The following is a 24,129-nucleotide window of genomic DNA, read 5'->3' on the forward strand; positions in this document are numbered from 1 at the left end:
GCCTACAGGTCGTAGTTTTGAGCAAGGGAGGGGTCAGGGCAGGAAATACTGAAAAGAGTTCTATCCCACAGAAAAACAGCCTTTTTTAGATAGTAGGAGGGCTGTAAAATCTTCTGATTTATTTCTCTGTTCCCTGTGGGGAAGAATGTACTCAGGGAAGGAAGAATCTTTTTTTATTCTTTCTCTCACCCTTTTTGTGGGATTGGTCTAGTGTTAAGAAAGGCCCCATGCCCATTATGTACAACCACAGCCCACGCACAAGCTGCTGCTTCCTGCACACTGCCCAGGCAGGGATACAACAAGTGCATTGCTTCCCTATGGCAGGTAGTCATTAATTTGTTTTAAAATGTTTTGAGATAAATTTACAAGGACTGCTGTCACTTCTGGGTATTGCAAAAATAGTAGAGCCAATTTGCATTTAAAACGTCCCTTTGCTTTACTCTGGGTCAGCGTGAAATATTTTAATAAATTGGTTATCCCTAATAACAAGCTAAAGAAGCAAAATGATGATGTCGTGGGTTTGGGTGTGAATACATAATTATACAGTTGCTTGTTTCACACTTCTGTGCTGTGTACCATAAAACTTGTTCAATTAATTTCCTTCTTCCTATTTTATGACCGTATTTTTTCAGACAGTAGAAGAGATTGAGGGCGTCCTAGGACGTGACCTTTATCCAAATCTGTCTGAAGAGAGATCTCGATGGGAAAAGGAACTTGCTGGCCTGCGGGAAGAAAATGAGAGCCTCACTGCCATGCTCTGTAGCAAAGAGGAGGAGCTGAATAGGACCAAGGCCACTATGAATGCTGTTCGTGAAGAAAGGGACAGACTGCGTAGAAGGGTAAAGCCTTACAACTATCTGCATACACACTGCATAGATTATTCTGTGTTTCAGGGGAAAACTGAGTCCTCCTGTGTAATTTTGTCATGAGAACATCTTCCTTTATGGGCTTTATGGTTTTCTGTTTTTAAAGCTGAGATGAATAAATGGCAGAGCTAGGACAAAATTGAGCATTACTGAAAAAGCATGTATGATAAGCAGCTGACCTGAAGTCAGAAAGCATGTGTTAGCAGGAATTCTGATGTTCATCTCCACTTGAGCATATGTAGCTTGTCTTTTACTTGTCTTTTACTATTATTTTGTTTTAGATGGAAATTCAATCTATGATTAAGAGAAAGAAATAGAACAGGATTCCTGTCACTGGGTAATAATTCTCTAAACTGAACAATGCAGAATCCCAGCCACGTTCTGTTTCCATGTCTACATTTTATGGTGCTGCAGTGTCAGATAATGGCTTTGTGTGAAGTCTGAAGTAAGAAAACTGGAAATTTTTTTACAAAAAAAAAAGATCAAGACAACATGACCTCAGGACCTGTTACTTTTAAAATAAGTTAACTTTTTCTCTGTTAAATCTGCAGGATATCAAATAATTTTGTTATTAAAATACATCTGTTTAAAGTTTATGCTCAATTTGAGTAGCAGTTTAGACCACTGTGTGTTGTTAAAATTAATGAAAGTGTTATTGTTCACCTAGTGGCAGCCGAGCAACTCTCTGTGCAAGCACTGTGTTTCTAAAACAATACTGTTCTGTAGTTACTTTATCATTTCCCCATGAAGCTGCACCAATTTTCAAATATGGAGATTGAAATTACCTTTACAAAATTCTCTAGGGTTTTTTAACACTGAAAATGCAGCGTATTATGAGGGAAGAGCAACAATCTACTATTACATAAAACAAGACCATTTCTAACTATTGCTTTATAAAATGTATTTGTTATATACCAGAAGTGTGGATTGATTTCAGTCCTGATTTTTTTGGCCTCATTTCTTTTCAAATAGAGGTAGTACCCACCCCTTGAGTTATAAAAGTAGTATTTATGCATTTGGTAAATTATTGTAGGATTTTTAAGGGGAGTGGGAAGAGAAGTGTGCGCTTGCAAAATTTGCTTACAGAAATGCAGGTGCTGACACTACAAATGATGCAGACCAGTACTGAGATATTGTACAAGGAAAAAATACATGTTTTTGAGGATAGAATTAGTAGAAAATGGGCTGAATTTTGAAAAGTAAGGAGTGTGCCTAAAAGCCTGATAAAAAAAAAAATTATGACAGCCAGGAATTCTTCAATTGAAAAAAAAAAAAAAAAAGAGGAAGAACTGGTGTTTGTACTGAGTGGGATTATCCTGTAAGACAGTGATTCATGGCAGCAAATGCTGTTTTATGATGTACCAGGTTAAATTTTTCTAGTAGAGATTGTTTCACTTTATGTTAAGAGCGATGAGATCTGATCTGGAGTATTTTATGTAATTCTTATCTCCTATACATAAATAGATTCAGTTTAAATTGACAAAAAAGATGTAGAAGATGATCTTAAAAATTAGAGCTTACTTGGAGAAGTGACTGAAAGATACTGTCTTGTTTAACCTGACAAAGCAAAATCTGTATTTCATTTCTCATTATGAGTGCTGCAGAGAGCAAGTAAGAATTGGAGCTAACTGCTATTCAAGCTCAGGGACAAAACTAGAGCAAGAAAAGATTAATATAAACTATCTATAACTGCATTAGGCTAATTAAGTAGAAATTAGAGTATGTGGTGTCTAACAAACTAAAGGATTGTGGTTCTGAAGAGAGTAATGAGTAAGGCTGGAGGCTACTTTGAAAATAGAGTTTAAAATACTAAAGATATGTTTGTATGATGAAATATACAGCTATGTAGATACCGATCAAAATGAGGATATTGGGACTGCATCCAAAGAAAAGCAAAAAAGCCTGCTTTTAATTGGTCCAGTTAATACAGCAGCTTTATTTCTAGTGCTAGTTTAATGATCTGTTAAAAACTGTAGTGTTTTGTCTGGTTGCCACAAGAGCAGAAGGCTGGGTTAGGTGATGAGAAAATGGTATCTTATTCTTTGAATGTGGATGATGCTTGAATTGGTTGTTCTGTATCGGAATTCTCAAGCATTTGTGGAGATACACAAGTATTGGCTATATTACAAAATGAATGCACAATTTCCATAGGGCCTAGGAATGGAAGGGCAGCGTGTTAATGTTGATCTGATAGTTGTTGGTCTGTCTCTTTGAACTGTTCGTGTGGATGCTGCATCTGTCAGTAATGTGTGTCTGCTACAGAAGCATCTCCAGTGGATATAGGATTGAGACCTCCAACCTGTATGGTGTAAGTGGCTAGCACAGCTGTCAAATCTGCAGTGCATCACTATTGACTGGAACTGTGTTCAGTGTGTTGTCTGTGGATACGGTGACTCTTGAGATGCTCTGTAAGGATTCTGAGCTGTCTACTGTATGACAAGCCAGTTTCGTTTAAGTGTTCTTTTTTTTTTAACTAAGGAAATTCTTCTTGTACAAATGGGATAGATGTCTTGCCCTAGCTTTGTGGTAGTTAAAGAATTAATGTTGGGTTTGCACAGAGCATAATAAAATCCAGCCAACCATGTTCAGGTGCAGCTGGCAGGTTTTTTCAGTTGTTTTCATTTAGTTTGCACCTTTAGAGGACTCCTCTGAAATATGTTTTTTAGTACCACCCTGAACTTAAAGAACGCCTTGTTTATTGCCCCCACTGGGGAAGTGTGTTAACGGCATATGACTTTATCAGCAGTGCTTTGTAACTTTGCATCCATAGCTGCAACAGCAAATTTTTTGTTTGACCTATTAAATATTTTCTGTATGCCAGCTGAACTCAGAGTCACTCCAAATTATTTCCCTGGAGAGCAGAGACAAGATCCAACAAAAATTTAGTTATTGTTCTCAAATTAAATTTAAGTGAATAAGGTGAAGTTGACCAGATCAATAGGTCTGTTACTTTAGACCAGTGTCTGTAATCAGGCAGAGTGCTTTCAATACATTTTTGTCAGGCTTGTTGGAGATTTAATTTAATTAGGTATTTAATGTGCTCAGTTAACAGATTGTGCTGCTTTCTAGAGCATTAGCTATGAAACAACATACACGAAGAGTTCGTTTCTCATGGGTCTTTAGTAAATGAGGTAATCTGTATTTCTGTAAGGTGCCTGCACCGTTGCTGATTTCATAACACTGAATTTTAATTTACCTCTGTGTGATACTGCCATATTAAACATAAAATTTGTTTAAGTCTGGGCTAGTCAGAACCCTGAAAACTGCTTACTGCAGTACATATTTATATTATTGGATTCAGAATAATGATAAAATGGAACGCAGGGGAACTTCTGTACCAGCTCACGGGAATAGTACTAGCATAAAACTGGAATCAAGCAGTGCAATTTAAAACTACTATGTGTAGTAACAGGCTTCAACAATAGTGGAAGAATTAGTATTTGTGTTCTTACACAGAGTGTCTTGTATTCGCCAGGTGAGTCAGATATGCAATATATAGCATGTAACCTTCATCATGAATGCAAAATAAAAGTTGAGGGTTTTTGCTGATTAGGGAAAAAAAAAAAGCAAATTAGTGGAACCTTATTTCAGTACCCAGCAGTGTGCTGGCGTAAGAAGTGATCAGTATGGGCCATGTTCAGGCTTCCCTGAGTCTATAAAGAACTGAGTCTAAAATGAAAGTACAGTTCCAGCTCTGGATGTCTGTTAAGTCTATTCTCTGCATAAGCCATATGTCACCACTACAATTTAGTGCAGTTAATCAAATGCTTTCAGTTGTGATGATTTTTTTAATGTATCTGCTCCAAGCTCACCAAACTAACCAGAAAGTGCAGACCTAAAAATGTAATTGTCTCTGACTTAAGACCTTAATGAAAACATAACCTACAGTGAATTAGAAAACTGTAGTTTTAATGTGCCATCCCTCCAGCTGTCCAGATTGCCCCCACCTCAAGAAACTTTATTTTAGCATGAGAGCTCTCCCAAAATACTTCATTCTTGCAAGCAGCTGAAACCAAACCACAGAAGGAATCAGTGTTGGCTGTGCAGGCATTCTTGAGCCCACACTGTTCTCAAGTGACACAAAGCTGGCATGACCAGCTTGTCTCCTTCTTTTTGCACCATTCACACTGTGATCAGAAAGCATTGCTCCAGATTGCTAAAGAACACTGATATGTTATGGGCCCGTAGAGAATGTTACAATCTTAGCTTAAGGTGATCCTTAAGCAATTCTGTCACCTTGTCTCGGCGTGCAGAAACGTGCACTAGTAGTCAAAACCTGTTTACAGTTCTGCACCTTATTCAGATGCATGTTATTTGTTTACACAGGAATATCTCAGTTATTAAGAAACTAGAGCTTTGCTTCTTTTTCCAAGTTTGTATGAAGATGCTCAGTGATTAATCTAAAATTAAATGAGGAAAAGTCTGAGATAAGCTGACTGCCCTCTCTTAAGTTTGTTTCCAGCTGTATGCTTGCCTGGATCAGAATGCTCAGAGCTATCAGAGAATCCAGTCTCCATGTCCAGTGTCACATCCTTAGTTTTCTTTGCTTTGCATCCTTTATAGAGGTGCAGCACCCAGATCCTTGGTCAGCAAGAAGCACTGTGTGAGGGACTCTTGTCTGAAAGGCGTCAAAGGCTGTAGACCACTTCATAACATATAAACCAGAGCACTGCAGCTTCTCCTGCTACTTAAAATGCCCCTATGTATTAACCTTGATAGCACACCTCACATAGATGAATGTGTCCATGTGTTGTTCTTTTTTTCTGTTCCTCAAATGAGTTTTTCAGACTGTGAATTGATTTTCAGTCCTGTCAAAGGAGTCAGGCTTCCAGTGACAGTTAATATTTCTTGTAAGTTCATCCCTTTTTATAGGAGAGAGGACATTTACAGAATGTATCTTAGCTAATGATGACAGATCTGAGCTGATTCAGCTCCAGAGAATTCATTGAGGAGATTGCCCTCAGAAGTACTAGGAAATGCATCTGTTGGGATGTAAGTTGATGGCAGTTCAAGACTACTGTATTCAGACAACCACAAAGGCAGATCTGTAGCACGTCAGGCTTCTTGGTCCTGGTACTGATGATTCTCCTCCACAAATCTGTAGTGTACATGAATAAAATTGAAAGTGAGAGAGACTCACTACTTCCTGTAGTTTGTTGCACTTTCTCTTCACCCTATTAATAACAGGAAAAAAAATCGAAGTGATATTAAAATGCTGAAAAAAATCCCATGCTATTATGTAAGCAGTTTGAGGATACCAAATGGTGTAGTAGTCAGGTCACAAGCAGGATAGAATGAAAAGAATCTCATGCATGTCTCTTATTTTGTTTAGGAACAAAGGCAGCAGGTGTCCTTTTAATATGGAAATCAGTAAAAACAGGCAGTTTGTAGCTGTGTTTTTTACTTAGTGTGTGTTAAGAAATCACGATGTTATGAGCTTGCATGTGTAAAATACAAAGACTAGAAATAAGTTTCTTAGACTTGGAATTATAGACAATGAGCATGTTCCACTGAAGTAGTTTTTATAATGTACTATTCATTTCTGCAAACAAATCGCTGTTGCTTCTCAATCACTTATTAAGTCTTTTGTAAGTCCAACATTACTGTAGCATGTCAGCCCCTTTTTATCCTTTCTTTGCTGTCTTTTTATTTAGTTTATAAGGCACCCATAACAAATTTGGCTTTTTCGCCTATTTTCTACTCCAATTCTCAGCATTGAAATAAAATTTTAAAAAGTAAGTGAACGGTTGCAGCTAAGCACAAAAAAGTAATACATAGAATTTGAAGTTAATGTAAGTTTATATCAGTTACTTCAGAAAATGTTTGTTCTTGACTTACTTCGGTAACTCTCATCAGTTTCTCTGAAATTTAATGACTGTTCCCTTGTGTCTCAGTGCCCTTCTGCTGCAGTGTCTTTACTTCTATAATTGTATAATTCTTTGGGTTTCCTCCAACTATTAGAATATCTTTCCTCTTTTTTTTTTTTTTTTCCTCCCCCCCCCCCAGTCTCGCAGTTGTGGTTTTCACTGGTGTTTTCTTGGATTTCTACTTTCTTCCTCTGGCTGCTCCTCAACCTTGTTTCTTCTGATCATGTAATTCGATCTGCCTATCTACCACTTTCCATCTCAGTTTAGAGTTTTAGGGCTTTATGGCAATTTAGATATCCTCTGGATGTTCCTATCTTTAAACTAAACTTGATGCAGAGGTTTAAGATACCCTTTTTTTAAGTCCTTCCACATTATTCCTCTCCAGCTTACAAATCCACATTTCTTATCTTTAAGTGGAACTGTTTTGATTGATTTTTTTTTTTTTGCTGAACTTGTCTTAGTCCATTGGATTTTTCCAACTTTGTCACTCATTTCCTGTAAGATCTTCTGTTCTTCTCTCACCCATTTCTCAGTGTTTATTGTGTCTTATGCATTATTGTAGTTAACTTCTATCTTCTGATAAAAGTAATCTTCAGAATACTTTATATTGTGATGCTGACAAGACTGAAGATGGAAGATGTGTTGATCAGACAATTTTTAGTCATGCTTTTACAGCTAGTCCTTTCATTAACTCTTGCATTCACCAATCCAGAAAAGACACTGCTTCTTTTAAACTCTTTTTTTTTCCCCTTGGTTCCTGTTTTTTGATCTTCATTTAATTTCCGTATAGAATTACTACTAGTGTGGCAAAATACATTCTGAGGAGTTTGTATATACTGCTGTATTTATGGATAATGTTTTGGTGACCATTAATTGTTACCTGAGCTGCTTCTGGGCTGTCTGGTGGGTGGGTCACCCCATCACAAGATCCTGATTTGATGAATGTGTGGATTGTGAGACTAGTAATTTTGCAGGTAAGATAAACTTGCACTGTTATTCTACACAGAATTACCATCCAGTACTCAGTGTTGCTAAAATTAGTGCAGTTATTTATAGCAGTTAATTCGGCATTTTTTTTCTCATATGATGGCCTGAATCAATAAATACATCAAGAAAACAGACAGCTTATTCATGCCTTTTTAGGTTGTGGTTTCTTCTGTGATATGGTATTAAAGCAGTGACTTGAATAGATTGATAAATGTACCATGCTCTGTGTTTTCTTTTATAAATGCTCTTGTGAGCAAAGCTTTGCCGGGCTGCAGTGTTAGCTGTGTTCATTTTTCTTTTTGTTATGAGTCTTGTTTTACAGATCTGTAAGAATAATTGCCTCTATAATTGTGGATAATAATTACTACTCAGGAATAAAAGATAAAATGTAGGAAACCTATTTGCATTTGAGTTTTATATACTGTTGACGGTACATAAGGTGCTTTGAATTTTGGAGTAAACAGTTACATAGTATTTTAAGAAACTTTAACACTTTACCTCCTGGTTGCCATTAGAATATTTAGAATATTATTTATTTTGGAGTTAAATCTTCCAGTACTAGCTTTTGGGCATAGGTAAATATTTTAGCATTTTCTAAGTTGGACATTGTGGCAGGGATATTACTTCAGAATAGCATAAGTTAAAGAAATAGTAATACATGCAATTTTGATTTAATTAAGTTTTCGGGTTGCCTTTTTCTCTTCAGTGTTAATGCCAAACTGTACAAATCCTGTCTGTACTGGCATACCTCATGTGCAAGTATAGACATACCTGCAAGATTTATTTCAGTTTTATGCGTATCAGCAGGCTAAAATAATTGGTTTGCATCAGTACAGCACTCCTGTCCTTAAGGTTTGCAGTAGTGCTGCTGTACCCACGTTGGAATTATACATGTATTATTATATATGAAAGCCTCAGCTACAAATATTAGGAAGGTATATGCTTTAAATGTGCACTTTGTATACTCTGCTCATTCAACGCTCATTACAGCAGTTACACTTAAGATGTATAATTCTGGGGCAAATACTCATGTTCATTATTCAACAAAGTTCCTTGAAACATTGGAACTTTGCTTTGAAGGTGTTGTGTACTTCACCCTTTTTAACAGAGAGATCAAAGAAGCTATTTTTGTTCACATTGTGTAATTCGCATTGTGCACTCCTCTATGACTGAACAGGGAAGTTAAAAGTACAGTTAGCCTTTATCTACTCTTGTTGTTGCCGCCTACAGCCTTTTATTAGTAATATGCAATTGTTCTACTCTGCTGTGTAAAGAATGTTTTTTCCTTTCCTCCTTGTGATTTGCACTTCACTAAAAATTCTGTTGTTTTGACAGCAAGTCCTCAGACAACCTGACCTTCAGTTTGTGTAGTATCTGAGGCAGAGGAAGGTGAACTCTTCAGACACAAAGAAGCAGACTGTCGGGGGTTGTAGTAGACGTTAGATACTGTTTTGTTGACTGGGAAGAGTTCTAGCTTGAACTTTCTCCTCTTTGCAGTAGCTTGAAGGGATCTGTGCATGTTGTGCTGAGAACATCCTGACTGCCACTCCTTCAAACAGGGGTTAATTAGTGCATTTGATAAGCCTAAAAGCTGAAGGAGGCCCAAACCTTTATTGTGACTCAGTTTTTATATTTTCTGGCTGTGGAATTTCAGCTTGCTTAATCAGTAATTTGTGTAAGATGTTACATTTATTTGGAAATACCACCTTTCTTACAGAATAGGTATCGGAGTTGCTTTTCATGCTTCAGGAGGTTGTCAAGTTCAAATAACTCTTCTTAATTACTAGACTTATGGTAAAATTTCACAAGTTCTGTTGTGAACAGTTTTAGTATAATCCATGCAGAAACCTGCATATTAAAGTAAACATTCTACATTCAGGGAACCTTCCTCTCCATGTGACTTCCACCCCCTTCTCTCATCTCCCACTCTTTGTTTTTAACCAGGATGCTTGTTCTGTAGGAGAAATTAGCTCTGTCACTTTACCTTGTGTTGTAGTTGTTGTTAAGCAAACCATTTATTCTTCGTTAAAATTATTCCAAAGTAAGCACTATAATCTTTTGCTCAGCAATACAGCTTGGCTCCTGCATGCCTTTCTACCCCCCCTCAGGTCCTGAAGCTCTTTTGATGTCAGTTCTACAAATATCTGATGTACTGTGAGGACTGCGCAGTGTTTTGCAGAGGACTTCTGCAGACGGTCGGTTGGGTACTTAGTTCAATTTTTTTGTCCGTACAGTGCTCACTGTTTGGTAGTTCCACTTAATAATGGTTTTGAAAGCACGATTAACATCTGAATTTGTTGACCTTTAAAATACAATAGTAATCCTGTAATATTTTTATGTCAAGAGCTTCTTCAACACTAGAGCTTTCCACTAACAGCAGGATTGTGGGTTTTTGTTTAGGTATCACAGTCTAAGGCTAGAGCATTAAATTCACCCCCCGAGAAGATAATTCATATACAGGTAGTATTGCTGCACTGAAGGGCTTATGGGAAGTAAGCTGAAACATAATTACACTATTACGTTTGCGTATATCCTCAACAGATAGTTTAAAAACCTTGACAACAATGGAATTTTAAAACAACCTTCATGCGTCTTCTCCCCACATGAAAACTCTGCAGCCACCACACGACAAAACACAACACCTGTGCTCAAACTAGAAGCTGTCAGCTTTGTCTGGACAATGATAAAGTCTCTGAACAGTTTTAACTTTAAAAGTGGAAATAACATTGTTATGTTTTATTGTAGGTTCGAGAACTGCAAACTCGTTTGCAAAGTGTGCAGGCAACAGGTCCATCCAGCCCAAGTCGTCTCACTTCTGCAAATCGACCCATTAACCCCAGCACAGGAGAGCTGAGCACAAGCAGTAGTAGCAATGACATTCCTATAGCCAAGGTGAGCTATTGCAGATTACAGTAGTGCTTCTTACTATCTAGGTGAAGCAGACTTCATTTTGCACAGCCACTGTGCGTGGCTGTGATTAACTGAGGAATACCTAGAGTCCCCTGTGAGTTTTCCAGTGTCCTAAGTAGGCCCAGGAATTTGAGCAGCAGAGAGAAATAAGGTGTCAGCAGTTGTAATTTTCTCAGTTAGAACACAGGGGTCAACTTTATAGTAGCTTATTTTGGGTTTGTAAATATGGCTAGTCAACGAATGCATTTTGTATAATCTTCATGGGCACTTTGTAAGCTGTACAGCATTCTGACTTCTAGATTGCTGAAAGAGTGAAATTATCAAAGACAAGATCAGAGTCTTCATCGTCTGACAGACCTGTCTTAGGATCGGAAATCAGCAGCATAGGGGTAAGGACTAATGATTATATGCATGCACGATACCTTCTGAAGATGACTTGTATTTTATTTAAAACAGTTTTGTTTTCTCTCTAAATTTAAATCTGAGCTAACTGAAAAAAAACTTTAAAAGTTAATAAGAGAAAAGATATTTCAACAGAGGGAATTTCACCTGATGTAAATATCGCATTTTCTTTTACTTCTTGACTAGATATCATTCCCTGAGTGACTTTAAGACAATGATTTTGGAGTCAGTCCAAAATATTACTCCTCAAGAAAAGACTGGTTGCATTCCACGACTTCCAAATCAACAGAGAACTGTATTCTGCTTTGTAATACCACTGTAAATCCACAGTGCTGTTGCTATTGCGTGTTAATATTCAGTATGTTTCACTGAAGAACTTGGCTCAGATGTTTTGCTAAGCTTTCAAGAAAGTAAATAGCTTGCAGCTCAGGCTTTTTTATATCTATGATGAAAAACTGGGCTTCACCCTTTAGTTGGCAGAATTTTAAATCAAAATAGCTTCTTTAAGTAGAATTTGTAAGTGTTCTACTGAGTATGAAATTCATGGTAAAAACTGAATAATGACTGTCTTGAAGTGAGTAAGGAAAACTCCACTGTCAACTCAGACAGTCTGTAAGAGGAATCCAGTCACTGTTCACAATGATCTGTTAACTACTCTGTGCAGGTGTCTAGTACTGTGGCTGAACATTTGGCACATTCCCTTCAAGACTGCTCAAACATCCAGGAAATCTTCCAGACTCTTTATTCACATGGATCTGCTATCTCTGAAAGTAAAATCCGAGAGTTTGAAGTGGAAACAGAGAGATTAAATAGGTAAGGAGAAAAATTAGATGTGCTCAGATGTGTTGTTTACTGTTAACTTCTTTGAAGTTGCTACTTTTTTGCTTTTCTGAGCATTTCACATTTCAGTCCAAGCTCAACTCTGGCAGCTGCCATAAACATGAAATGTAGTTGGTGAAGAGAAAATTGAATCATTTGGTAAGGGCTCTTTCAGTGACTATGACAGTTCTGTCATATGTTGTTAGGTCAGCATGGCATCTTCTTCGGTCCTAGTATGGACTGTAGAATGTCCCTTGCTGTGGCTGAGCAAGAAGACATGACATTTTTTCCATAAAATACAATGGTTCTAGAAATAAGGATTTCCATAAATTATTCTCCATCATTCTGGAAGTAGTTTGCTTTGTTTTGTCCTGAAGAAGCTGAATTCAGTCATCAGCTGTTTCCATGGAGGTTCTGGTATATGGTGGTGTGACAGTGCACCATTAAATAGGCTTCTGGCTACAGAAGAAAGATTGCAGCATTCTGATTTCAGTAGAATAAAACTGATGATATCTTTCAGAAGCCTTAAGAAAACCAATGCTCCAGTAACCTGTTGGAACATAAAATCAAAAGCTGTGGATCAGGAACAAGAGAATTGTGTCTCGGAGTTCTTTAAAGTTCTCTGTTCCCCACAGTTTTCTCAAATTTAGTCTGATCAGTGCAATATCTCTTTTATTTATAGGTCATGTTTCAGTATTACTGCACTCTTTGTTTGTCTTCACATGCACTGCACAAATTTTATGTGCACAACATGGCCTTATAGGAGATATCAGAGAAGAAATAGGTGGTGAGGCATCTGGAAGATCTAACATCTGGAAAATTCAGGGTTTTGTTCTGATCACTGAAGAAATAGTGCAATAATCCTTCTCTTTTTTCTGTTTGTTAAGAAATCAGTGATTTCGGAGTTCTTGTTGGTAGCACTGGTCCAAATTTGTCTGGTCTCACTGTATGTCCAGCTTTTGTGATTAGTCATGATACAGTGTGATATATTGATATGTATTGTGGTTAACAGCAATGAAAATAATCAATAATACTGATGTTCTGAAACCCTATTTTCAGATTTAGAGTTGACCTCATTGAGAAGAATATTATGATTAAGTTCTGATCTGAGCTTTTTGACCATTGCCAGAACTTGGGAGATTTATGTCTTTGAAAATCAGTTCGTATTTCAGAAGATATAATAATTTTAAGTGAAATGGTTATTCTGAATATTCCAAAGAAAGGGAGCAGCCTGATCTCTACATACTCCCACACATTGCACTAATGAATACAGCATTTGAAAAAAGAAGCAAATGTGATAGCAGGAAGGGACAAATGGAGGAAGAAAGATTAAGCAAAAGGTTAATAAAATATCTGTCCCTCACAATATTACGGCAACAAAATAAAGATACAGCTTTCTGCTTGCTGCTGCTTGACAGGGTTATGCTTTACTTATTAAATTTTTGGGGAAGTAGAGAAGAGACTGTCGAAAGAGAAACAAAGAGGTAATCTCTTGTCTCTTGGTATGAGACACAAAACTGATAGGTTTTGCTGTCATCATTAAAAAGATTGTGTAAGCCAAATGATCTTTCCTGTTATAAATTACAGTTGTTTCAGAGTTTTCAGGGTAGGGTCTGCAAGCTAAGCTTGAAGGTCGCAAATTACTTCCTTTTCTGCAGCCGTATTGAGCACCTGAAATCCCAGAATGACTTGTTGACAATAACGCTAGAAGAGTGCAAGAGCAATGCTGAGAGGATGAGCATGCTTGTTGGGAAGTATGAGTCCAATGCCACAGCCCTCCGGCTTGCATTGCAGTACAGGTATGTACTTATGCAGAGGGTGGCTAAGCTGGAAAAAAAGGGAGTGAGTGAGATTTGATAGAAGTCTCTTGAGAGTTAAATTGTTGATGTGCCATTGTAATGGTATTAACTTCTGATTCCTCCCTGAAAAACTTCTTTTACTGGTTAAACTACTTGACAGACTATGTAACTGAAGTTACTGACATAAGTGTTTCTCAGACATAGTTCAACAGCAGCAGCAAACACAATCAAACGGTGTGATAATATGGATTTATCTTTTCATTTTTAAACACTGAATTAACATTTGAGATTGGGAAATTTTAATTATTTTTCATACCTTTTTGTGCACGTAGAAAACCTATGTTATCTGGGAGGTGGGTGGAGGACAAATTAACATGTTCATTATTAACTCATCCTTGTGTGATAAACATTGCTAGCGCTTCTTTTACAGCAGGAGGAAAACTGTGTTGTACCTCTCTAAACTGCATGCCATGTTCATAAGTCCATTGCCTCCATTGCTCAGATATCATCATTAGTATCTTCAGATGTTCTCTCTGAAACCAAAGGATTTCCTAAGGAAAAGTACTGAAAGCCAGTTCCCCTAAAAGTAAAAGTATCCTGGAATGTTCTTCTGAGTTATGTGTACATTTGGACTGTGTCTGCTCTTTCTGATCTTAAGTTACAGGTTGTCTGTGTTAATCTAGTACCTTTCATAAGACTTGTAGACAAAGGAATTGTGTAATTTAAATGACTTCAGAGACACTCCACATACTACAGAGTGACTTTTCAACATCCGCTGGAATTTTGAGAGAATTGCTTGGTGTTGGGTTACAAGTATCTAAATTTACTTTAAACTTCATGTGAAAAGATGTTCTTATTTAACTCCAACTGCAAGTAGTTTGGAACAGGCACTTCTGGTCTTAGAACAAACTGTGTGCCTTTTAAAGAATTTATTATGTTACTATCAGCCTTGGGCAAATTATAAGAAAATGTAAATTGTAGATAGGTGCGCATCTGTTTTCAAACAAATTAAAATGCATCAGAAGTGAAGACTCAAAACTGTATATAGTATCCATTGGCTTGTCTGGAGGAAAATCTTAAAGCCAGGAACAGAGAAACAAAGTATTTTTCTTGTATTTTCTTATATAATAATTTTATATAATACTGTTCTATAATATAGTTGTACAATATAGAATACCATATTTTATGTATTAAGAAGGCCGGAAAAGAGTTTCTTAAGAGGATATTCTCAACAGTCAGGTGTATTAGTGACTGTTTGAAACATGCTTCTGGTGCTTACATCACATCAGGTCATTATCTTCTGTTTCAAGACCAACCCAGGGCCATCAGTAGGAAAGAGAGACTGTTGAATGCTTGTGACAGAGGTAATATGCCTGCTGTTAGACATGTGGTAGGAATCATGTAGTTCATTAGCTACCTTTCTTTTGTTAGTGATCGCAAATATTTTTACCTTTCAAATTACAGATATATTTTCTGTGATTCTTTTTTCGTATGGTTTTCTTTCTTTTTTCAGTGAACAGTGCATAGAAGCGTATGAGCTGCTGTTGGCATTGGCAGAAAGTGAGCAGAGTCTCATTCTTGGGCAATTCAGAGCTGCAGGAATTGGTTCTGTTGGTAAGATTTCAATTTGTCGTTTCATTATTTTCACATTCATTAGCATTGAAGTTATTTGTAATAGTGGGCCATCTCATGACCCACCACTTAAGAATGCTATCTGGCCTTTTCTTGTTTTTAAATAAGTAAATAATTTTATACATCCAAAGAAGAGGGGAAAAGAAAAAGAGAGCTTGGAATGAAATCAGATTTCAACACTGAATTATATATGTATAAATTCGATTGTGTGTGCTGTCACTGGGGATGCCTACTCTGGCAGTGGTGAGGCTGCTACAGGCATGCAACTGTACAGAGTGAAGTAATTAAGAGATACTTCTGAGCATATGCGGATTAAAGTCATGCAACTGTGGTAATGACAAGTACAAATTTTGTTTGAACTAAACGTTGAACCCACCAGCACTGCGAAATTGAGTGCAGTTAATTTAAAGCTGGAATTAAGACAATACAGAAGTAGCATTTAGTAATTTAAAAAAAAAAAAAGCTCTAGTTTTTCATTCTGAATTTTACCTTTGCTCTGAATTTTTAAGTTTTATACCTTATGTTTTACTGTGTTGTCTGGGATATTAGCCTCTTACATTCTGGGTTTTACTTACTTTGTAGATAGCTAATTTTGAGAGTAGTGAGGTTTTTTTTGAATATGCTGTTCTCTAAATTATAGAGTGAGACTTTTTCATGGTACTGTTTACAAGTGTGTGAAACTTGACATTACTGCTACCTTCATTTTACTGATGGTAAGAGATGTTTACACAGTGAATGTTTATGTATGTTTTACAGTCCCATTCCTCTTATGATAGGGGAGGGTAACTAGTGATCTTTGAGTAGAAAGAGAAGTCCTCAGAGAGAAAAGAATAGTTTGGCTTGCTATGCTGAGGCATAGCAACTGCATGGTTGAGACATGAATTTATAGTGCTGGCTTCTTAAAAATCACTGAAACATGAACCAGAAGCTTTTAGAAATAAAGTGACCGTCTGGCTTTAGAGCCACCGGACTGATGAGTGCAGCCTCTTGTTTCAGAAGACTGGATGCACTTGTCTGACAGTCACTCTGCTATTAAACATTCAGCTTATTTTGTATTTTCTCTAGTGCTACTGGTAGGCCTCTGTGCAGCTGGCTTTGCCTGCGCAGCCACTGTCCTGCAGTAAGCTGTACAGTGGGTGCTTTAATTTTTCATCCACCTCCTTCCCAGTGCCTGGTCATTCCACATTGCTGCTGAAAGAGATGAGTGGCCAGAAAAAGTTAATTTAGCTGTGGATTTCCTGCTCACACAGAAGACAGAAATCTTAGAAAGGATGAATATTTTAGTTTTGAGTAGGGCATCATCTTATATGCATTTTGTGAAACAGACAGTGTTGCTTAGTCTTTATTTATGTGTTTGCCTACAGCTCTTAGTTACAGTATTATCAGTTACAGCCCCGTGATAGAAATAGTGCTGACTGTATGCTACATAACACAGCTTTGGAGGAGGTTGTGTTTGGTTTATGTACCCAGCAGCTCTTAATAGAACATTTTCACTTCCATTCTTCTGCATTAAAGTTACCTGTATTGCATGCATTTTGCTTAGCAAGTGTGATTATTTGACTCAGATAAGGGTGAGGTCAAAGTCTGAGGTAGAGCAAGCTGTTTTTTGTTGATAGCTATCACGTCTTTGCATTGTATTTGTTTGAGTATGGGTGTGTAGCTTTGGTCAGAATTTCAGAGTAGCCATGAGGTTGTCTTTCTTTACTGACTTTCTTTACTTGACTCTAGCTGCAGTTAGGACTACAAGAGTATTGTCTGCTGTGATTTCTGTCCTGCCTCTGCTGAAGTGATGGCTTAACAGCTGCATAGTCAGGAGAAATTACAGCGAATTAATACATAGCAGTGCTCATTTTCTTTTGGATTAGTATGTGTGGCTTTACACTCTGAAAGGCTACTTGTAGAAAATAAAGCAATCATTCCAGCTGGAAAGGGAACCTGTAAGAAAGCAATTTGGCAAATACATTAGGCTTGACATTAAGTTGCTTGTGAGAAAGGATGCTGAAGATAACTGTCATGACACAGCATTGGACTGTTTGAAGTAAGAGTTGTAATTTAGCCTGGTACTTTCCCATTGTGTTACTAACTTGAGCATCTTAACCTGATCCTAATCTGCAGTGCATGCCCTTACAAACTTTTGAGATAGCTAAGATAAAACTCTGCTTAAGACATGTACCTGGGGCAACAAGTACTTGGAGCTTGTGGCTGGGAGGGAGGTGGATTCAGACCAGAAGCCCAGTTACTACTGATGCTCACACAGAAGTGAAGTTGCTTTCACATTACAGGTTGATAATTTATAATCACTGTCTTGTTAAGACACTGAAAATGCATCAAAGCAACTCTATTGCTGTAATTTTTATCATGCTTCTCACTCAAACCTCTGAAACAGATTGTTTGTTTAAAAGTAGGTGACCAGACAGGTGATGAAAACATCACCCAAATGCTTAAGAGAGCTCATGACTGCAGGAAGACAGCTGAGAACGCAGCAAAAGCCTTGCTGATGAAACTGGATGGGAGCTGCGGGGGAGCCTATGCAGTCACTGGCTGTAGTGTGCAGCCCTGGGAAAGCCTCTCGTCCAACAGCCACACAAGGTAACTCACAGCTCATCGGCTTTCCTGATCCCCAAGAATGTGATCTCTGACCAAACATTATTTTTTATTGTATTTGTTGAACTACCTTCCTCACCTCAGTCTGCTGAGTTCTGTGCTTTGTTTTTCAAGTCACCGTGACTCAGTGATCTAATTGTCTTTAGACTTTGAGCAACTGCAGCCAAGAAGGTTTTGTACAAATGTGTTGCCAGTGGATGATTTGGAACTTAGATATCCATCAAAAAGGGCAAAACCATTACACGTGTTTTACTTCAGTAACTTTCTTCTTGTTTTATTTGAACTTGGATCATGTAATTATTGTTCATATGTGTTGTATGTGGACAGAACACATATACGAAGGTGTAGAGATCACTTCTGTTGAAGTTCTGGAATATTCAAGTACAGTTTTCTGAGTGTTGCAATTCCATCCATTTCATTCTGAAACATTTTCTCTTTCATCTTGTTTCCCTTTGACCTACTCAAAATTCTTCCTTCCCATGCTGTTCCACTGCATGTCAAACAGCAAATGAACATCGTAAGTGACAGTAAATTCTTCCAGAAAAGGGCAGGATTATGCAGTTTTTCTGAAGAACTAAGAAACAATGAAACTTAAATGAGCTATTATTGCATCAATGTTCCAGCTCAAATACATCTGCTAACAGCTTCATTTTGAGTTGTTGCCTGCCTGCAGTGTAGTTGTACTCTGGGCAGTGAATGTGTGCGCATTTGTGGATACAAATTTGGCAAGCATTCTGGATAAATGTAGATGAACATTTTTCTTTTTAAGTTATTTTGGTTTCTCAGATTCACTCTAAAACTTTTATTTTAAATTGTTTTTTGAGCCAATTCTTCATTCAAATGCTGTCATTTTTTGACACTTCTGGAAGTTTATTTTAGTACTGCATCATTTCCTCTTGCCGATGCGTCCTCCAGTGGATCTTATTTCCTGCCATCTGACTAGCATGAAATAGCTAAAAAGTCAGTAAGAAGGTAACCTGGAGGAATGAGGTCCAAATAAGAGATAATGTTCAACATTTTACTTGGAAAAGTTTTATGGTGCTCTATCAGTCCAAGAAAGCCTTATTTTCAGAAATTAATGTGACAGTGCGAGTGCTAGTAACATGTTGATCACTCATACTACCAAAAGTATTGACCAACTTTGGAAAGAGGTTATAGAATGCTGTTTCATGTACTTGACTTGCCTCAGCCTGTGTGCGCTTGTGCCCTATCTGCAGCTACATGTGAACATGTTCTAAGTGACCACACATGCAGCACCTCTACTCAAGTTGATCCTCTTTACCACTTGAGTATTTTAAAAGGTCATTTTCTTTTCTTTGTAACTATTTCAGTGTTTCTCTTCCTTGTGAGATGTCTGAAGTCGAAGCATATATGTTTGTTGTTTTTCTTTTTTTAACAGTTTGTTTTCCATAATTGAAGGGGGAAGTTCATATGAGTGTCATATGGACATACTGATCTGATCACAACTTACGTATTTTTGCCCCTCCACCTCCCTCTGCTCCCAGTGTAATTTTTCTTGTCTAAATACACATACCAGTGAAAACATTTCTGAAACTCTAGCTCCTGTGTGAAATACAGATCTTCTTTCCTTCTGTGGTGTTCAAGTGATATATGATAGAGGTGTTCTGAGATTTTTACCTCCCATGAACCCTGTCTCAAAAGAGAAGCATCCCTCTTCAGCTTACAGACACTGATATTGCAGCCCACAGGTGGAAGCTGTGTACTCTCCAAAGGCACCCACTTTTTCTATAATTATATCAGCAACTGCTCTGTCTCAGGTTTAAAAATTGAAGATTTTAACTCTCCTCTCCATGTCATTCTGGATCCCTTTTTTTCCTGTCTCCAGGACCCTGCGCATGTTTTTTGATGTTACCCTGCCTATTTTGCAACTTTCTCAATCCATTTGTATGTGTCCTCCTGTCTCTTGGGTCTCTGCTGCTGTAGACATACATCCCATTGCCACAGACCTCCAGCCGTCTAAAATTCTTCAGTGTTGATGTTTCACATTTTCTTTCCTTTTCCACTGCAGTAGTAATCAGGACAAAGATAGGAAGGCAGATTCTGGATTTCTAGCTGTTCTTGCCTGCTTAATATTTTTATTTGTCTTAGAGGACTTGTCAGTCTATAAAACTGGGGTGTAGAACAAGTCCTCATCATTAGTGAGGGCTGTGTGAGTCGACGTTCAGGAACCACTGCAGTTAAGTGAAAACATTTTTACATAAAGTGGTTCAAATGCACTCTGAATCTGCAAGACTGTTCTTCTGTGAATATATATTGTTGCCTTTTCTCTTTGTAACCAAGAGTTTGGAGGGAGTGAAGTGATGAAAACCCTCCTTCACTGAAAGTTGTGACAAATGAAGAATTCTCTGCATTTTTTAAAATCTTAAAATTAGGGACTTGTAAAAGCATTGACCCATCTTTAGGCTGGCATTTCAAATGTGATTCTGAATGTCAAACCACTGAGCACATTACTGAGAGAAAATGCTTTGGGAGCCATCAGTGACAAGTGGTTAATGACTGCAGAAGAGAGCAGCTGAAATGAAATGAAATGTCATTGCAGAGGTTGATACTGGTGAAATGAACAAAAATAACGGCAGGCATCTCAATTCATTTGACTGGTAGCAGCACAACAATGTTGTCAATTAACTTTTGAAAATAGTAGTCTGTGGTGTAGTTTGAAGTCGTAATTACTTTAATGGACAGAACCAAATTGTGGAACCTACATTATCAGTGAGGTTTGACTGCATCTTGGAAAAGAATGAAACAAAAGGAAAGAGCAGCAATTGTAATACCAAATTAAAATGCAAGGTTTTATTCCCTGTTAATGTCAATAACCCCAACCTTACATCTGGATTAATGACAGGGAAGATCCTCTCTCTTGTATGCAAAGGGAATTCTTGTCAGTATTATGTAGTGTCACAGAATACACAGACATAGCCAAACACAGGACTGTATCACTCATCAGAATCCCCTGGGATTTCAGATTAGTAACTGACATACAGGATTATCTTGGCTTGAAGTGTGGGAATAAGTTACTTAGAAATATTCTAACAGGTATCTTATACTTCATTGCTAGACTGAAATAGGCTCAGGAGTCAGGGTGGTTTCACCGAAGGTTCTGAATTTAGCCAAACGTGCTGTTTGTATTCTGGCTGGTTGTAGTGTTTTTCAGTTTCTCTGAAAGTTATCGTCTTGCAGCGTTGCACTGTTCGGACCTCAAGTCACAGGATTTGAGTAGAAGACTGTTGGCTCTCATACTTTGTGCCCATCAAATACATTATTTAAAGTGCAGTGGATCAGTACTGACTCTGTTATTTTTGTTCTGCCAGCCTGGTATTGACTTGACTTTTAATAGATTAACTGAATGTTATACAGGCTTTTATTGACAAAGTTCTGCAATATGCAGAAGTTAGTCAGTGACATTGTTGGAAGACTCATTTATATCCAGCTACAGCCTTTAATTCACACACATGCTCATGAATGAACACTCACACAGGCAAGTAAAACTGCACATTACACTGTACCAGCCTGCATTCTGTCAGTCTGATTTCCTTTGTCCCAGTTCCCATTAAAAAGGAGAACAGTGTCTGAAATTCAGGATCATGTGCTTAGCAGCTTAAACAGAGCACCAATGGACTATCACTATGGCTGTGGAAAGATTTAGGGTAGGGCTTTTGAGGGAACACACTCTGGCAGAGCTGTGCTGTGGGAGTTCACAAGCACTGTGGTGTTGTTGAAGTGGCTCATCACACCGTCCTGATTTCACAACTGTTTAAAGTGGGCTTTGCACCCTGGCTTTCTGCTGCCTGTTCTGCTGCCTTTTTCTGGGCAGGGGTGCTTGCTGAATGCTGGGGGAGCAGGAAGGTTTTTTCTTGTCCCTTCTGCTGGCTCAGACAGCTTCCCCATTAAACTTCCCTCCATCTTATTTATTCAAAAAAAAAAAAAAAAAAAAAAAAACCTTGCTCAGAGGAGCCAGCTCAGCTGCAGGCAGGCAGGCAGCCAGGACTGAAGTAAAAGCAGCCTGAGTATCACTGGCAGTGACCCAGACCGCCTTCCCTAGTTTGGATGTACTTGCATAGCTGTAGATGTTTAAGGGCCAAAATCTGAATATCTAGCAAGTTTGAGTTTCAACACAATATAACAATAGACTTATCAGCATTTTTGCTTGTGTTTCATTCCCAGCAGGAGAGCTAGATTTTCTCTCCTTGGCAAGTGAAAACTAAGATGAGCAATTTGCGTCCCAAGGTTTGAAGCCTGTGTAGACTTTCAAAGCTATCCTTTGGTAACAGTTCTTTGGTTACATTTAATCCAGGAAAGCTGTGTAATTGCTGTCTTTGGGTGTTGAGGAAACTTGCAACATGGCTTCAGTATAGAATTAAGTATTTCTCATGTTACTTACCTCCATGATTTTTACATCAGTACCTACTTCAGAGGGGTGCCAATAAATTCAGTAAAGCTAATCTTAAGAATTGAGATTCTCTAATGAAGAGCAAGTATGAACAAAAATTTCAACCTGAAAGTTCCTGTGCAGTACAAGTACTGGATGTTCTGTGCTTTACTGCCGACAGAAATGGATGAAAACAAAAGAAAAGAGCTGTTTACTAGTACTGTGGAAAATATGGCACTTGTAAGGAAAAGAGGTATAAAGCAGTGTTTCATGAGGGGGAAAGGTTTTGAGAAATCTCTGTAGATCTGCCAACTCTCTATCTCCTCCAAGGTCATGCTTGGAATGTGTGGAAAAATAGGCAATTATTGGAGGCACTTAAAAATCAGTGCAGCTTTAGTTAAAGTAGAACTGAAAGAAAAGAGAAAAATCAAGCCTATCTTGATAGGCTTCCTGATTTTCACATGCATAATACATGGTAGGACATCATCCTGACTCTCACAGCATGTGGCGGGTGGGGCTTTTTTTCCTCATACAAAAATGTTGAACAGCAACACAATTTGATACAGAAAGTGATTTATTCCCCTGCTGATAACTGAGATCATCTAGCATTCCAGACAAGCACAGTTAATGGATGACTTATCCCTCAGCCAGCAGATAATTACAGGACCTCAGGAGACAGCAGGCAGCTTTGAGTGAGGTTATAGAAACAACACAGCATTTATTTTCCTTTAAGTGTTATTTTAACCATATTCAGCCCTGGAATTCTAAAGCTGTATCAGTCTTGGCCCCCTACAGCACTGGCATGCATGTAGGTGAGGAAGCAGCACTAAGCCACCCTTATTCTTATCAAGACATTAGTTTTCCTTTTCTGCATTCTCTTTGTAAACATTTGTGGGGCAGACTACTGGGCAGTCATTTGTTTGAAACCATGCCCACAGAAAAAAAAGAGTTCTGACAAGTCTGATGATGTCTTTTTATTTAAAATCCAGCTAAACTATGGTTGGTTTTAAACTCCTTTGGACCTGAAGGAATGTCTGTATACAGCGTAGTCAATCTATCACAACACAAGCTGAAAGATGCTACCATCTGATAGCTGCCAGTGGGTTTTTTCTTGGATTGATTCCTATAACTGTCCGTTAAGAAATATGAGATAGTAACTAGTCTTGCCATCAGCAGATAAAAATGAGGAGCGGGCTGATACTTTCTTATTAGCTGATGCTTTTTCGCAAAGAAGATGAAGACTTAGTGGCAGACCAGCAGAGAAAAACTTGACCTTCTAGAGTATTGCTAAGAAATCTTAAGTAGCTTTATTTTTTTTTAGTTTAGAAAAGGCTTGTTTCAAGAGACAGCATTCCATGTAAAGTAATGCAGTTACACATCACTAAAGATCAGGTAAGGCTAATTTTTTCATGCAGCTTAGAGAATTAATTTCTTCTCTGAATTTGTCACACCCCTCTGCATCTTCTGAATATTGCAACATCCACTCCACTTTACATATGTCCTTTCTGTGAACTTATAAGTAAGACTGATCTGTGTTGATGAAGCATTTGAAGAGTGTTTGACAGAAAAATACAAAATGTGTTCCAGTTTTTTTAATACTTTATTTCTACTTCCAGTACTACAAGCTCAACTGCAAGCAGCTGTGATACAGAGTTTACAAAGGAGGATGAGCAGCGATTGAAGGATTACATTCAGCAGTTGAAAAATGACAGAGCAGCAGTGAAACTAACAATGCTGGAGCTGGAGAGTATTCACATTGATCCCCTTAGTTACGATGTTAAACCTCGTGGAGACAGCCAGAGGCTAGACCTAGAAAATGCAGTATTGATGCAGGAACTTATGGCAATGAAGGTAAT

The 24,129-nt window shown here is 37.9% G+C and overlaps 1 protein-coding gene across 7 annotated transcripts in view; it reads left to right on the forward strand.

Moving 5' to 3' along the window:
• Positions 1-24,129, forward strand: part of MCC (mutated in colorectal cancers) — a 204,196-nt gene that overhangs the window by 155,144 nt on the left and 24,923 nt on the right. For 6 of the 7 annotated variants that reach the window (XM_021380996.1, XM_021380992.1, XM_021380995.1 and 3 more), the window contains 8 exons: positions 633-839; positions 10,466-10,612; positions 10,930-11,019; positions 11,697-11,845; positions 13,510-13,650; positions 15,164-15,264; positions 17,685-17,871; positions 23,890-24,124. In XM_021380996.1, the coding sequence (XP_021236671.1) occupies positions 633-839; positions 10,466-10,612; positions 10,930-11,019; positions 11,697-11,845; positions 13,510-13,650; positions 15,164-15,264; positions 17,685-17,871; positions 23,890-24,124 (1,257 nt within the window). The remainder of the gene's footprint in view (positions 1-632; positions 840-10,465; positions 10,613-10,929; positions 11,020-11,696; positions 11,846-13,509; positions 13,651-15,163; positions 15,265-17,684; positions 17,872-23,889; positions 24,125-24,129) is intronic. The other variant, XM_021380993.1, reaches the window with a different exon arrangement.

The sequence above is a fragment of the Numida meleagris genome, chromosome Z, assembly GCF_002078875.1.
Source record: "Numida meleagris isolate 19003 breed g44 Domestic line chromosome Z, NumMel1.0, whole genome shotgun sequence".
NCBI lineage: Eukaryota > Metazoa > Chordata > Aves > Galliformes > Numididae > Numida > Numida meleagris.